The 14894-nt window shown below is 44.2% G+C and overlaps 2 protein-coding genes and 1 long non-coding RNA gene across 15 annotated transcripts in view; 2 read left to right on the top strand and 1 right to left on the bottom strand.

Moving 5' to 3' along the window:
* LOC118403596 (creatine kinase S-type, mitochondrial-like) overlaps positions 1 to 3780 on the top strand; it is a 20532-nt gene extending 16752 nt beyond the window's left edge. For 4 of the 6 annotated variants that reach the window (XM_035802378.1, XM_035802371.1, XM_035802400.1 and 1 more), the window contains 2 exons: positions 2049 to 2183; positions 2624 to 3780. In XM_035802378.1, coding sequence (XP_035658271.1) covers positions 2049 to 2183; positions 2624 to 2869 — 381 coding nt within the window. In that variant the 3' untranslated portion in view covers positions 2870 to 3780. Of the gene's footprint in view, positions 1 to 354; positions 479 to 2048; positions 2184 to 2623 lie in introns of all 6 variants that reach the window. The other 2 variants (XM_035802362.1, XM_035802387.1) reach the window with 1 other exon arrangement.
* A 1152-nt stretch (positions 3781 to 4932) lies between these two features.
* LOC118403543 (glutamic acid-rich protein-like) overlaps positions 4933 to 14894 on the top strand; it is a 21132-nt gene continuing 11170 nt past the window's right edge. For 2 of the 8 annotated variants that reach the window (XM_035802303.1, XM_035802287.1), the window contains exons 1-5: positions 4939 to 5342; positions 10839 to 10893; positions 11810 to 11915; positions 12808 to 12932; positions 14517 to 14613. In XM_035802303.1, the coding sequence (XP_035658196.1) occupies positions 4986 to 5342; positions 10839 to 10893; positions 11810 to 11915; positions 12808 to 12932; positions 14517 to 14613 (740 nt within the window). In that variant the 5' untranslated portion in view covers positions 4939 to 4985. Of the gene's footprint in view, positions 5343 to 10838; positions 10894 to 11809; positions 11916 to 12807; positions 12933 to 14516; positions 14614 to 14894 lie in introns of all 8 variants that reach the window. The other 6 variants (XM_035802326.1, XM_035802319.1, XM_035802295.1 and 3 more) reach the window with 5 other exon arrangements.
* On the bottom strand, positions 6786 to 7685 carry LOC118403632. Its single transcript, XR_004829662.1, has 2 exons — positions 7337 to 7685; positions 6786 to 6890 (listed from the first exon to the last, which is right to left on the bottom strand). It is a non-coding gene; the product is annotated as an uncharacterized LOC118403632 (long non-coding RNA).

Raw genomic sequence — 14894 nt, 5'->3', positions numbered from 1 at the left:
CTAATCTCTTTTCTCATTTCAAACCTTTATCTTTGCAGGTCACCATCATAATAATAAAGTACTTTAAACTCTTTCTTTCTATCAAATTGCATTACATTAAAAACTTTTCTCCAGCCATTCCATCCTCTCAGCATTGGTACCTGTAGATCCTGAAGACATCCGCTTCTGTTTCTTTCCTTAGTTCTGGTACATTGTACTATGTTTGAATCCAGTTTATTTGGATACAAATATTCTTTCATACTGCATGTAGCTAGTCCTTTATCTCTTTTGCATGCCATACCATCCCTGTCTGCCTACACCCCCCCACTGACACCTCTACCCCCCTCCGGCATGGTCTGTCCCCCCTCTCCCCAGGCACAACTTCAACAAGACATTCCTGGTGTGGGTTAACGAGGAGGACCACACCCGGGTCATCTCCATGGAGAAGGGTGGAAATATGAAGCGTGTCTTCCGCAGATTCTCTGAGGGACTCAGCGAGGTATTGTTCATAGGTCACAATAATTTCAGAGGCGTTGTTTCTATGCTGCAAGCCTTGGCCACATCATGGACAAAACTCCTGGACTTACATTTAAATACTGTTTACCTGGTTTACACGTGGGCCAGCATTAGGACAGTACACTGAGTCTCTGCCATGTGTGTATATAAAAGAGAGAGGGTCAACAGGAGTCCTGGGAGGTAAAGGAGGAAGACTGCCTTGTAAACTAAAGGATGTTTGGAAGGAAATGATAAAATGACAAAAAGATGACAAACAAAGTAGGCATTTATTATATAAAATGTTTGTTGATAAAGGTTAGACATAATCAGGTTGTAAGATATAGTGTACACCAAGTAGCAGTTACTGAAACAACTGGAACTCCATGAATAGTTTCATCAGGTTGGTACATTGTAAGTCAATGAGTAACAACATTCTTCGTACACAACAAAGTGTTTTGTTCAACTGATGTTTTGGTGACTTGTTCACATTCCACTGTAGCGAGGGTGTCACTGCTTTAGAACCACATTGCTTACACTATCTAATATCTATGTACATGTATGTACAAATTTATTCTAACTAATGTATTCTAACTAGATACGTTCAGATTCGCATCATTAAGCAGTAACACCTATGCTGCAGTGCAATGTGAAACAGTCATAAATTGTGCCGAGGAAGGTGACAGACATCAGAATGTCAATTGAACAAAGCACTTGTTGCGTACAGAGAATGTTGTCATGTAGTTTCTGGAGCTGGTAAGTTTGTACCCTCCATGTTACCTCCACTATCCAGACTGGTGCAAAAGTAAGTCCTTTCCCACTCCTTACCCATCCAGAACATTGCTGTTGCTGTGAGAAGTGTGTGTTGCTTCACTGTCCCTTCACTTACATAATTATGTTCTGTGCATATCGTAACATTTGTCCGTTCTGTCGTGTGATCTGATCATGAGAAGCATTCGATTCCCACAGTTGCCCAGATGACTATTAACACACACACTATTAAACAAGATCTGTACAGTTCAATATTCATTTTAAAATTTCCATAACTCAACTCCTGAAAATGTAAACACCTTTCATCAACTATAGTTATAGTAGATTCTATAATTGTTCACAATGATTTTTTTCTTCCAACACCCACTATTGCTTTATATCTCTAAGGAAGCTATTTTAAGACAATGGTATCTTCTATCACATTATCTTTCCTTAGCAATCATGAACACCTGACACTGACAGTAGCTATGTTTTTGCTAAGAGGGCAGATGTTCGTTAGTACAGTCTTCATTACTTTTGTTGGTTTAGCTGTGGTTGTAAAGTTAAGTGTACAATAAACTCAAAACGCGCGTGCTCTTACAGCAATGGGCACTTCAATTCAAATTGGATTTGCACGAATAAATCAATTTAATTTATCCTCCAAGAGTTTCTGTCTACAAAAATTTCACACCTTTAGTTAAGTTATCCAGATCATGTAATTGTCAACATGTCAAAGTAGGTCAAGTAGGAATCAGAAATTGTTGCCTTGAAAAGCTCAGTCCTTTATATATGCAACTGATTTATTATGGTATGACCTCATCTCACAGGTGGAGAATCAGATTAACAACAAGGGCTGGGAGTTCATGTGGAACGAACACCTGGGCTACATCCTCACCTGCCCATCTAACCTGGGAACAGGCCTGAGGGCTGGAGTTCACGTCAAGATCCCCAGGGTGTCAAAGGTAGGAGTCTAACCCCTAACCCGATCTGGAATAGTAGCGGGCAACGCCCCTGTGTTGGGGTAAATTGCCCTGGAACTGGTCCTGCACAATTATTGCTGGTTCCTCAGATGTTCTGTGACCTTCTTCCCGAACTAAGCTACATGTAGGTCTGATATTATGGTAATCGTTTATGGCAGGGGGTTCCCTATGTCTACCGGGGCTGCTTACACTCACTGCCATACATGTACTTAGTATTTCAACCGGGCAGGGAGTGTAAGGAGGCCCAGTAGAAATAGGATGGTACCCAGGCTAATCAAAGTCTTGGCTGCCACTGTTATATGTGTAGTCGTTCCCAATAATGGTAATCGTAACTGAACTGCATAAATCAAGTTGCCATGCAAATACATTTATCTGCAATGTAACCAGGAAAGAATGACGGTGCATGTGTCTTGTCTGTCCAGGACCCGCGGTTTGAGAACATCCTGAAGGCCCTGCGTCTGCAGAAGCGCGGTACCGGCGGCGTGGACACCGCGGCCGTGGGCGGCACCTTCGACATCTCCAATGCCGACCGCCTGGGCAACTCTGAGGTCCAGCTGGTGCAGATCGTGATTGACGGTGTGGATCTGCTGGTCCGCATGGAGAAGGAGCTGGAGCGCGGGCGCAGCATCGACAAGCTCATCCCCAAGGGCGATGGCCGCGGGCTGTAAGCTCTGGTCTCCACCGTCTCCAAGTCAACTCACCATCAGCTTCTCATCGTCTAAATAACTTCAGACACACTTCAGAATTCAGTGTGTTTTTTCAGAAATATCAATAACTTGTAGTGCTTCATCTTTCATTGATTTATTGGATGAAAAAGATTCATGATAACTGTCTATGCTTCCAAATCGCTCACTCATACATTCGTGACTGTCTTTTGTAGCATGATGTATTGAAAAATCGACCATGTAACTGGAAACTTAAACCACCTTCAAACTTTGTGGTGAAAGACTTCATCTTCATTCTGTTACATTGTGTTTTGTCAAAACACACCAGAAAGGATTTCATAAGGTGCTTCTATAGCCTGTATCTTATACGGTGTTAAGGTCTGAACGTGAAAGTAACAGATTTTTAGTGAGGTTGGACATGTTATCTGTAACGGTAAAGGAATTCTAACAGTACCCACTCTGGATCTCAGGAAAGACCAGAATGTACCAGCAAAAACAATCTGCTGCTTGGCTATTGTGTTGTGACCTTTTTGTTGTGAATATTAATTCTGATGGAGAACTTCCCACCATTCCCCTCCATTTATATTAGTGCCAATGCATTGCTTTATGAATTGATAGAGTAACATTATATCCAGAAGAGTCTATGAGATTCCTTTTAACTATGTTTTGAATTTTGTGTGCCATCAATGCCCACTGGAGAGAGTATATAGTATGTATATATCTATGGGCTGATAATATTTACCCATATGGTAATTTTGCACTTGTGTTTTATTGTGTGGAGCCATTTACTGAGAGCAATAAAAAGCCATGTTGATGTTTCGAACATTTGGGTAGTTTTGACAACTGACATTCTCGATTGCAATGGTTGTTTTTTTGCGTGTGACAAATAAATGCTGAACTATCAGAGGACAAAAGTTTGCCTGTCAGTCACCTTTTCTTTTGCATTCTGCATTTTGATGAAGATGGGAGGGCAAGGCTACTGGTGGATCAGTCTTCTATTACCCCACCTGTCAAGTATTTGGAATTTATTGATCTGTAACTTACAAAAAGCGTAGAAAACACCTCCCACAAAAACTTCACAATGACAGTTGTGTGTATACAGGTGTATGTGTGCAGGTGTGACCCTTCCCTGGCAGGTGATGTGTAAGGTCGCTCACCCCCTACAGCTTCCGGTGTGCATGTGTACAGGTGTGTGTATAGGGTCCCCCTCCGCATGGCAGCTTCCAGTGACTGCTGCATGTGTACAGGTGTGTGTATAGGGTCCCCCTCACCTTGACAGCTTCCAGTGACTGGTGCATGTGTACAGGTGTGTGTATAGGGTCCCCCTGCTGCATGTGTACAGGTGTGTGTACAGGTGTCCCCCTCCGTATGACAGCTTCCAGTGACTGCTGCATGTGTACAGGTGTGTGTACAGGTGTCCCCCTCCGCATGGCAGCTTCCAGTGACTGGTGCATGTGTACAGGTGTGTGTACAGGTGTCCCCCTCCGTATGACAGCTTCCAGTGACTGCTGCATGTGTACAGGTGTGTGTACAGGTGTCCCCCTCCGCATGACAGCTTCCAGTGACTGGTGCATGTGTACAGGTGTGTGTACAGGTGTCCCCCTCCGTATGACAGCTTCCAGTGACTGCTGCATGTGTACAGGTGTGTGTATAGGGTCCCCCTCTGCATGGCAGCTTCCAGTGACTGGTGCATGTGTACAAGTGTGTGTACAGGTGTCCCCCTCTGCATGGCAGCTTCCAGTGACTGGTGCATGTGTACAGGTGTGTGTACAGGTGTCCTCCTCTGCATGGCAGCTTCCAGTGACTGGTGCATGTGTACAGGTGTGTGTACAGGTGTCCTCTGCATGGCAGCTTCCAGTGACTGGTGCATGTGTACAGGTGTGTGTACAGGTGTCCCCCTCCGCCTAGCAGCTTCCAGTGACTGGTGCATGTGTACAGGTGTCCCCCTCCGCATGGCAGCTTCCAGTGACTGGTGCATGTGTACAGGTGTCCCCCTCCGCATGGCAGCTTCCAGTGACTGGTGCATGTGTACAGGTGTCCCCCTCCGAACGACGGCCTCCAGTGACGCGTGTTGTACACAGGTGTTCGCGCATGAGCAGTCTGGTGTAATAATTCCAAGATGGCGTCCACCCACAATGGCCGAGGTTACCTGCGCTCTGGCCGGTCCCCTCCGTTCCTGGTCGTCTCCCTGCTTGTGGTCATCTGTATCCTCGCATACAACTACTGGAACTCCGCCAGTTCTAACAGTGAGCTCAGGAACTCGGTAAACGACTTGGAGGACAGGCTGAGACTGTACAACCTGAAGAAGACGAGCCTGGAGAAGCGGAACGATGCTCTGATACAGAGGGTCCGGGAGACGGACAGACAACTGGAGGACAGCAAGGCCAAATATTCTACTAAAGACACGGAGCTGGAGGCGTTTAAGGGACAGCTCCTTGAGACACAAGAACAGCTGGAGAGCGTTAGGCAAGAAAAGGTGAGGTTTGGCTTAGTCTGGGTACGCGTTAGCGTGAGGGTGGGGAGGGGGGCGGTGTAGAACTGACGTCAAACTTGCCCGACCGGCCTGAGAAGATTGATTCATATATCTCCTGTCACAGATTACCTGATCAAATCTACATAGTGCCCATTGTTTCTGTGGGTTATGTGGTTAAACATGAAGCAGAAGGGAAGGTGGGTTTTATGTACACCGACTGACACGTCACCCAGCCGGACATGAATCGTGCGGTAAACAGTACTAGTACTACTAGCTACTATCAGTGATTAAATCGCCTCAGGCAGTTTTACCAGCACAGCGTCAGGCAGGCATACGTGGGCATTCACCCGGATTTTTCTCCCAAGTAGGACTGTTAACCTGTACCTGTAAAATTGTTCGGGTACAGGTCCGGACCAGAACACCTGATGTGTTGATATCCAATCTAGAGTTAATATCTGTTGGTTTTATTTAATAATTTATTTTTTGTTTTTGTTTCAACAAGATAACAGATCAGGTCTGATTCCTCATTGAAAAAGAGTTCCCTCATAAGAAATAAGACATAATCTTTTATAGGACGCCTTTTCTTGAAAAGAATGTCAGTTTCAAACCTGTTGTTTCGTTTTAGAAAATAAAATGTAGCATTACGTGTGTTTTCTACAAATTGAACAATGAAGAAAAGGAAAGCCAAGTTGTTGTTTACACTTGTTTTTGCCTAAAATTTTGGTAATACAGACTACTGACAAACTGTGTTATAACGTTATATAAAGACAAAACTGTTACCAAGGAGCTTATATTGAGAAGGAGGTTGGACACAATTGGCCTTCATTCAGCGATGTTCCCCTCAGGTGCGAAGTAACAACTTCGCGTCGAGGTGCTAATTACCCCCCGATCTGCATACGCCGGCAAGCAAGGGTCCTTTGTTTACAGTCTTTTTCAAGATAACTCGCACTGGAACAGTGACTTTAAAACGGGTTTTGAGTGATTTTGAAGAAGTTCTTGAAGAATCGAAGGCACCTGACTGTCTTGCAGACAACACAGAACTAGCGATAGCGATAGCAGTAACATTTTTACTTGTAATACGTGCGGTTTAGCTAAGCTGACCTCACTGTCACAATACATGTAATTTTTTATTAACTGCCACTGCATTTAAACTAACGTATTGCATCTAGAAGTTCATTTTCTAAACGATAATATGTATTTTAAGACCATCAAAAATTCTTACCTTCAAGATAGTTCATACTTTTCTGCAACAATTGTCTTGCGTAGCGGAAATAAATAGACTATGGGGAGGGGGAGGGAAATCTTTATTCGTCGCTACCGTCAAGTCAGAATACCGACTAGAAATTGTATGAACTATTTGATCGGAGGTTCCCAAGAAACACTTATTGTGACGTTATTTAGAAGAAACGTTATATTTAACTAAAAACAGAACACGATGATTACCACTCTTGGTTCAGATACGTAAATTTTATTCCGAACTACGTGGCCTTTTCGGCAAGGCCGTATCCACTATGGCGTCGATTTAGTGGTCTTCCCTTCCTCGGTAGTTTTCTGAAAAGCACAAACATGGACTCGATAAGACTGGAAACCTAGTTGTACAACGTTAACGTCACATAAACAAGTGGATATGATGTCGCCGCGTGTACCGGGTTGAACTACAAACGATTAGGCATAATGATCAAAATATCGTGTACAAAATCCCATGTCGCTAGTACATATAACCTCCCACCCTGCCCATGAGTGTGATGGATCCACGGAGTCCGTACTGACACAAAAATAAAGCAAAAGTCAAACGCAGAGTCCAGTAAATCTAAACTGAGTCCAACGACAAACAATATTTCAATGGGTCACCAAAGCATTAAACTATCCAGGAAATTCGTCAGTTTCGGTGGGAAATTTGTTAAATAATTTTTATGGAGACATTTAATACAGAACATTTTTCATATTTTCGAGCAAAAAAATCCCGTACGCATCCACAAAAATGCTTATAAACTCACCCATGTCGATCGTACAGCGGTGAAACACACATCAAAATGGCCGTCAGCGTCTTGTCCAAATGATGCCGCCTTTTGCACACGTCACCCGCGCTTCCCAAATAAGGAAATCGGCGGAAACTGCCGGCATGCCGATCTCAGCCTCGGGTGACCTTCGGCCAGGCTCGGACGCGTGACGTCACAGTCGGGCTCTTCTGATTGGCGCTCGGGTAAAAATGGCGCCATCGGCTGAACCCAACATCGGATCAAAGCGGCACCGCCGGAGGGCGTAAACAAAAGGCCGCCACGGGAGTTAGCGGGTCTATACAATACCGCGCTGCGGGGTATCAAGCCTGTCCAACCTCCTTTTCAATATAAGCTCCTTGCTGTTACTGATTAGTACCTTGTTAACTACCTCACAGTTGTTTTGTTCAACAACCAGCTTACAACTTCAAACTTGACATCATAAATTCGTCCTGAGAATTACAGGCCAATTTCCCTTACCAGTATTCCATGTAAGATAATGGAGCATATTGTTACTAGTACGATTATGTCTTATGTAGAAGAAAATGAAATCATATGTAAAGAGCAGCATGGGTTCAGACGCCGCCATTCCTGTGAAAGCCAGTTACTCGGACTTGTGGATGACTTGTCTGTTGACCTCGAACAGGGGAGACAAACAGATGCCTTGATAATGGACTTCAGCAAGGCATTTGATAAAGTTTGCCACTCCCTACTCATCCACAAGTTAAACTACTACGGCATCACAGGGTCGCTGCAGACCTGGATTCAGAGTTTCCTCACCGATCGCCGGCAAGCGGTAGTAGTGGAAGGCTCAATTTCAAGTTTTGTACCAGTAGATTCAGGAGTGCCGCAGGGATCTGTTCTAGGCCCCACCCTGTTTCTGTTATATATAAACGACCTCCCTACCAGTTTGTCGTCTATTGCTCGTCTGTTTGCAGACGACACCTTGGCACACAAAACCATCAGCTCGACTAGGGATCAGGAAGTACTTCAAGAAGACTTGGATCGTCTTGCTGAGTGGGAGCAAACCTGGATGATGAGTTTCCATCCAGACAAGTGCCAAGCACTCCATATCACAAGGAAGAGGGTCCCCCAAACAATGAACTACAAACTTCATGGTCACACTCTTGTCTCAACCAAGGAAGCCAAGTATCTAGGAGTGACGATTACCTATAATCTCACTTGGTGTACGCACATCGCAAATATCACCAACAAGGCCAGCAGAACCCTAGGTTTTCTGAGAAGAAATATAAAGGTAGGATCCAAAAAGATAAAAAACCTTGCTTATGTTACATTAGTCCGACCATTACTAGAATTTGCTAGTCCCGTTTGGGACCCCTATACAGCAAAGGATATAGCGAAGCTCGAAGCGGTCCAGCGTAGGGCTGCCCGGTGGGTGTCAAACAGGTATCGACGGTCCTCCAGTGTCAGCGAAATGCTTCACGACCTTGAGTGGCCAACACTCCAGGAGAGACGACGGAGGGCCAGACTGGTCACTTTTTATAAATACCACTCAGGGGAACTGGCTATTAACTGCAAAACGAGTCCCGCTCCACAAGCTAGAAGTTCGAGATCGACCCATCCCGCAGCATACAAGGTACCGACTAGTAGAACCCAATATAGGCAAAATGCCTTCTTCCCACGTACAACTAGAGACTGGAATAGCCTCCCAGCGGAGGTGGCGCTATCGCCATCCTTGTCTATGTTTAAATCCCAAATATAATCTCCCTCAGTCTGCGCAGTGAACCTCTCCATGTTGCCACGGCTGCAGAATCCTCAAAAAGATGAGGTTGGCAGCCTAACCGAAAGAAGAAGAACAGAATTAATGTCATTGAATTCAATAATCATTGTCCAGTAGAAATATTTCCTTGTCTGACAGTTAATTAGTCCGGACTTGTAACACAGAAACGAACGCTTGCTATTTAATTAGGAAAAAAACTGACATGGGAAATGAAGAATAGGGCTTTTAGCCAAGAGAATAGGGCAGATTTATTGGATTACTGTTGCCACACCATACATTGTTCCTGTTTGAGTGTTTGCACAGTAGTGGGGTGGGTGGGTGTGTTGTATTGCTAACATACAGAACTCAACAGTTCAAATCAAAATTTAAAAAAGTATACAATATTGTCTAAGGTACCTACATACCAAAAATCAAGATAATCTGTTGTTCCTTTCTCGAGTTATCCTCTTCAGCAGTTTTTGACAAAAATGCCCCTGCCATCCCAAAACTAGCCGCAAGGGGGCCCAAACTTCTGTCACTTCTTCCTGAGCACAAGAGCTATCTAACACCTGAAAATCATGACCATAGCTTTTATACCACATTCTAGGCTCTTTTTCCCATTTATCCATGCAAGAACCTCAAACAAAGTGCTCACCCCAACTTTGGCAACAATTTTGGAAAGTTTTAAAAGTGTGTACTTTATTCGAAAAAAATATGGTAGTAGTAACAAGTCACTGGCAATTACCGTTTTTTAAAATTTTTTTTCTATGGTTCTCCTGTCGATTCGACAGATGAGCAGGCAGACAGGCATTTACCTGTTTTGCCTGACCTGCACATGACTTTTTATGGTGAAGGAGGGGTGTGCAATTCCTTCTCCACCCTCTCGTCTACTGGAGCACTAAGTCTCACAGGGACAGAACATTAACTGTATGACACGTGTGAGACGGCTTCAGCAGATGCAGCTTTGTCATTTGGAGTATCCGTCTCCTACTCCCAGGAGGACTTCTGACCAAGGATGTAAGGAGTTTCTCCTACCCCCGATCGTGTGACTCGTGTGTCATGGCGGGTGCGTCATGCCCGAACATGCCCCTAAGCCTGCCTCGGCCACAAAGCCCCGCGAAGGCCACTAGCCGCAGCTAGATACTACCTGAGTTAAGTGAGGAAAGTCGTGTAAAGTGCCTTTCCCAAGGGCACAGTCGGATTCGAACCCGCCACCTCTCGGTCTTGAGCTGAACATGCTGCCACTGCGCCACGCGGTCCCACCGCAATTACCAGTAGCATAAGATTTAAAGCACATGAAGTACATACATTTGTATAGTATAGAAGTTCCCTCATTTATGATTGTACCCAGGCTACTGACTTGAAGATTCAGACTTATCAGAATTTTTTATCATGTACAGATGTCCCCATGTCTGCACCACATGTTCAGACTGGGCCATGATGTCAGGAGAAATCATGGCCAATAACATACAGCATTCATCTGTACTGCTGTCATAGCTGCATGTTGGCCTCACACATAATCAGCTTCACCGTGAGGAAACAGCAGTCACTGGTTATGGACTGGTCATGCTGCAAAAGCTGCAGATTTTAGTACAAACAAGGGCAGACATTTTTTTAGGTACAAAACTACAGTCACTCTTCAGTGAAGGACCCGTCACCCCTTATACCCCCATAATTTTGATAAAAACTACAAAGAAAAGTCAAACGTAAAACATACTTGATGGGAAAAAGTTCCACAATATATTTATCTCCGTTTATATGAAAGTTCTGACTGTTTTGCAGGGAAACATTGAGGCAGAGGCTTCTGGGGTCAGGAACGAGCTGGACAGTTTACAAGGTGAGCTTACGGGGATAGTACAGCACTTTTGCAAAAAGGTTTTCTATATACTCAGTAACTGTATTCAAAAGGGGAATTAATAATAGCAGTCAAGTTCTCACTTATTTTACAATTTAGTCCATCATAATTCAGGCCTCTTCTTCCATTTGAATTTGTGCTGTGGTGATCCATTGGTTCCCAATGGAGGAAAAACCCAGAACTATGGTAGACAGATGTAAAACAAGTGAAAACTGGACCTGAACTGAACTGATATATTTAGCATAGTATAATAAGCTTTATGTTTGAAGGGGTTAGCTCCCCTTTAAAAATGCCCCCTCTCCTTAGATGACTGTATCTACCATAAGGTCTCATAAAGTCATATCGGACTTATGTTGCCTCATTTACAATAATGCTTAAATATGCAACTTTAATGGGTGAAAATTCAATAAAGAAACAGTTCTACTGGAGATGTTTTAATTTCTATTGCAAGAGCACTTATCCAGTAATCAATAAAAAAAATGTCCTCAAAATCCGACCGGTGAATCGATTTTTATAACATCTATAACTGCACATAAATACTATCCAGAAAGTGGGGCTTTCCTTCAGTGACCCGCTGACCACATTACTCAGGACAAACAAACGTACACGTCCGAGAATCGCCAGAATGCCGAAACTTTTCCACCCGATCCTGTCAGAAATACACAACCTTCCATTTCAAATCCTTCGATATGACATGGGGGGATAAAAGGCAATTTATCATCTATATAAACACACGATTTTGGGGTCCCATTTATATTTTGGAAGGGTTTCTTTGTGAGTGCCTACTCGGAGTAATACAAGAACGAGACCGTAAGCACAACTCCTGTAAATTCTTAGGTGTTAGTGGTTATAGAACGTCATGTTACTTTGGCAACATTTTTATTGTTTGTTTGTCCAGCTCGGTTCCAGGAGTTACAGGGGCAGCACAATGCGTTGGCCGAAGAGATACAACAACAGCAGCAGGACAATGACAGGAAAGTACAGGAAAAATTGGAGTATACCAGGTTAGTATGTTTGTCAGGGCTTGAAATACTTTTTTTCTGCATACCTGCACTGGTGCAGGTAACATTGAAAATTACTTACATTGAAAATTACTTGCACCAGACAAATTTTTCCTGCACCACTATGAATTTAGGAAATATGGATCATATTAACATTGTTCAGGAACCATTGCTATTTTTCTTTTATACTTTTAATATAGGTGCTAACAGTCAATACAGCTAATAACAATCCACATACACCTACATCATATGACATTCATGTATAAAACCCACATACACATGGACCAGTGCAGGTTAGGTGCAGGTAGACACCAGAAATACCTGCACAGCTCCAATTTTACCTGCACTAACCTGTATATACCCATTACATTGCCCAGTGCAGGTTAGGTGCAGGTAGACACCAGAAATACCGCAGTTCCAATTTTACCTGCACTAATCTGCATATGCAGGTGGTATTTCGAGCCCTGTTTGTAGTCTTGAAGGTTTCCTGGCAAATATCTTGTGAAAGCCATGGCCAATAACATAATAATTCTTCTCTGCTCAAAATATATTTTAGGTAAAATGTGCACTGGTGCAGTTAACCTGAACATTTTGGTGCATGGAAACAATGTTGGGTACAAACCTCAATGCCTCTCTTCACAGCTTAAATTTGAAAATTCCATAACTTCTAATACAATAAAGGTATTATTAGTTTCTCTGATATGAATGTTACAAATATGCTCTATACTAATGTACAAATTACCTGGTCGTACAAAGCACTACAGAAATATCTAGTTGCAACAGTGCACCCACAGTAAAAATTTGGGTGCATGGCTCCAAGTTTTGGTGCACAAAAATGCATTTGCATCCAGTTTTTCCAGCCCTGATGGTTGTTGCTTACCCCATCTGTACCCAGCATGCAGTGCAAGCAGCAGTTGGAAGCTGCTAATGCGGAATGTGACGGGAAGTTACGGGAGGTTGCAGACAGGTACAGCCACCTGCAGGCCCTGTACGAAGCACAGAAACAGGCTCCACAGTTAGGTAAGTCCCTGTACGAAGCACAGAAACAGGCTCCACAGTTAGGTAAGGCCCTGTACGAAGCACAGAAACAGGCTCCACAGTTAGGTAATGCCCTGTATGAAGCACAGAAACAGGCTCCACAGTTAGGTAATGCCCTGTACGAAGCACAGAAACAGGCTCCACAGTTGTGGCCCTGTACAAAGCACAGAAACAGGCTCCACAGTTAGGTAATGCCCTGTACGAAGCACAGAAACAGGCTCCACAGTTAGGTAATGCCCTGTACGAAGCACAGAAACAGGCTCCACAGTTAGGTAATGCCCTGTACGAAGCACAGAAACAGGCTCCACAGTTAGGTAAGGCCCTGTACGAAGCACAGAAACAGGCTCCACAGTTAGGTAAGGCCCTGTACGAAGCACAGAAACAGGCTCCACAGTTAGGTAAGGCCCTGTACGAAGCACAGAAACAGGCTCCACAGTTAGGTAAGGCCCTGTACGAAGCACAGAAACAGGCTCCACAGTTAGGTAAGGCCCTGGACTCTACAGCACAGAAACAGGCTCCACAGTTAGGTAAGGCCCTGTACGAAGCACAGAAATAGGCTCCACAGTTGGGTAAGGCCCTGGACTCTGCAGCACAGAAACAGGCTCCACAGTTGTGTAAGCCCCTGTACAAAGCACAGAAACAGGCTCCACAGTTAGGTAAGGCCCTGGACTCTGCAGCACAGAAACAGGCTCCACAGTTAGGTAAGCCCCTGTACGAAGCACAGAAACAGGCTCCACAGTTAGGTAAGGCCCTGTACGAAGCACAGAAACAGGCTCCACAGTTAGGTAAGTCCCTGTACGAAGCACAGAAACAGGCTCCACAGTTAGGTAAGTCCCTGTACGAAGCACAGAAACAGGCTCCACAGTTAGGTAAACCCCTGTACAAAGCACAGAAACAGGCTCCACAGTTAGGTAAGGCCCTGTGCGAAGCACAGAAACAGGCTCCACAGTTAGGTAAGTCCCTGTACGAAGCACAGAAACAGGCTCCACAGTTAGGTAAGGCCCTGTGCGAAGCACAGAAACAGGCTCCACAGTTAGGTAAGGCCCTGTACTCTGCAGCACAGAAACAGGCTCCACAGTTAGGTAAGTCCCTGTACGAAGCACAGAAACAGGCTCCACAGTTAGGTAAGGCCCTGTGCGAAGCACAGAAACAAGCTCCACAGTTAGGTAAGGCCCTGTACTCTGCAGCACAGAAACAGGCTCCACAGTTAGGTAAGGCTCTGTACGAAGCACAGAAACAAGCTCCACAGTTAGGTAAGGCCCTGTACTCTGCAGTGCAGAAATATGAATTCACTGCAGTTAGTTTCGGCACAACTGTACACAGGAGATGTTATCAGGTCACAATGATACAATGATCTGGATTGGTCAGCCAGCATAACAACTTAGCATTATCACACAGAACAACTGTTTGTCAAAGGAACAAATGCTACATGCATCTTGAATTATGTTCAGATGTGGTGTAGTCTTTTTGATTGTGGTCTTTTTTTTACATGAACAGTGCTAATTGTTGTTGGAATAGCTTATTTTGATTGAAGCATCTGACACTCATGTATTGATTGCCTTGAAGCTGCAGGACTTGAAGTTCCCAACCAGAACCCACAGGGGGCGCAGCTGCAGCAGGGGGTGGTGCAGATGAACCAGCAAAACCTGGCAGCTAATATCAGGTGAGTCCAATTTTCATGGCAACCCTGACCCCTGACCTTGCTGTTGATGTCAAGGTCAGAACAGCCTTGGTACCCAAGAAAACCCCAATATCTGATCTACCTGAATAATGATGTTACTGTAAATTCATTTACTTTTGCTTAATAGACTTTATTTCATAGTCGGAGATTTTTGCAGGGTTTTAGGTTTGCAATCAAAACAATTCTGTAGTACAGAAGTAATACATGATGCCTATTCATGGTGTCATGTGGTGGTAGTGGTCATTACAAAAATAACTGCCGCC

Source organism: Branchiostoma floridae, chromosome 2 (genome assembly GCF_000003815.2).
Source record: "Branchiostoma floridae strain S238N-H82 chromosome 2, Bfl_VNyyK, whole genome shotgun sequence".
Classification (NCBI taxonomy): domain Eukaryota; kingdom Metazoa; phylum Chordata; class Leptocardii; order Amphioxiformes; family Branchiostomatidae; genus Branchiostoma; species Branchiostoma floridae.
This window is presented reverse-complemented; position numbering and strand designations above follow the sequence as displayed.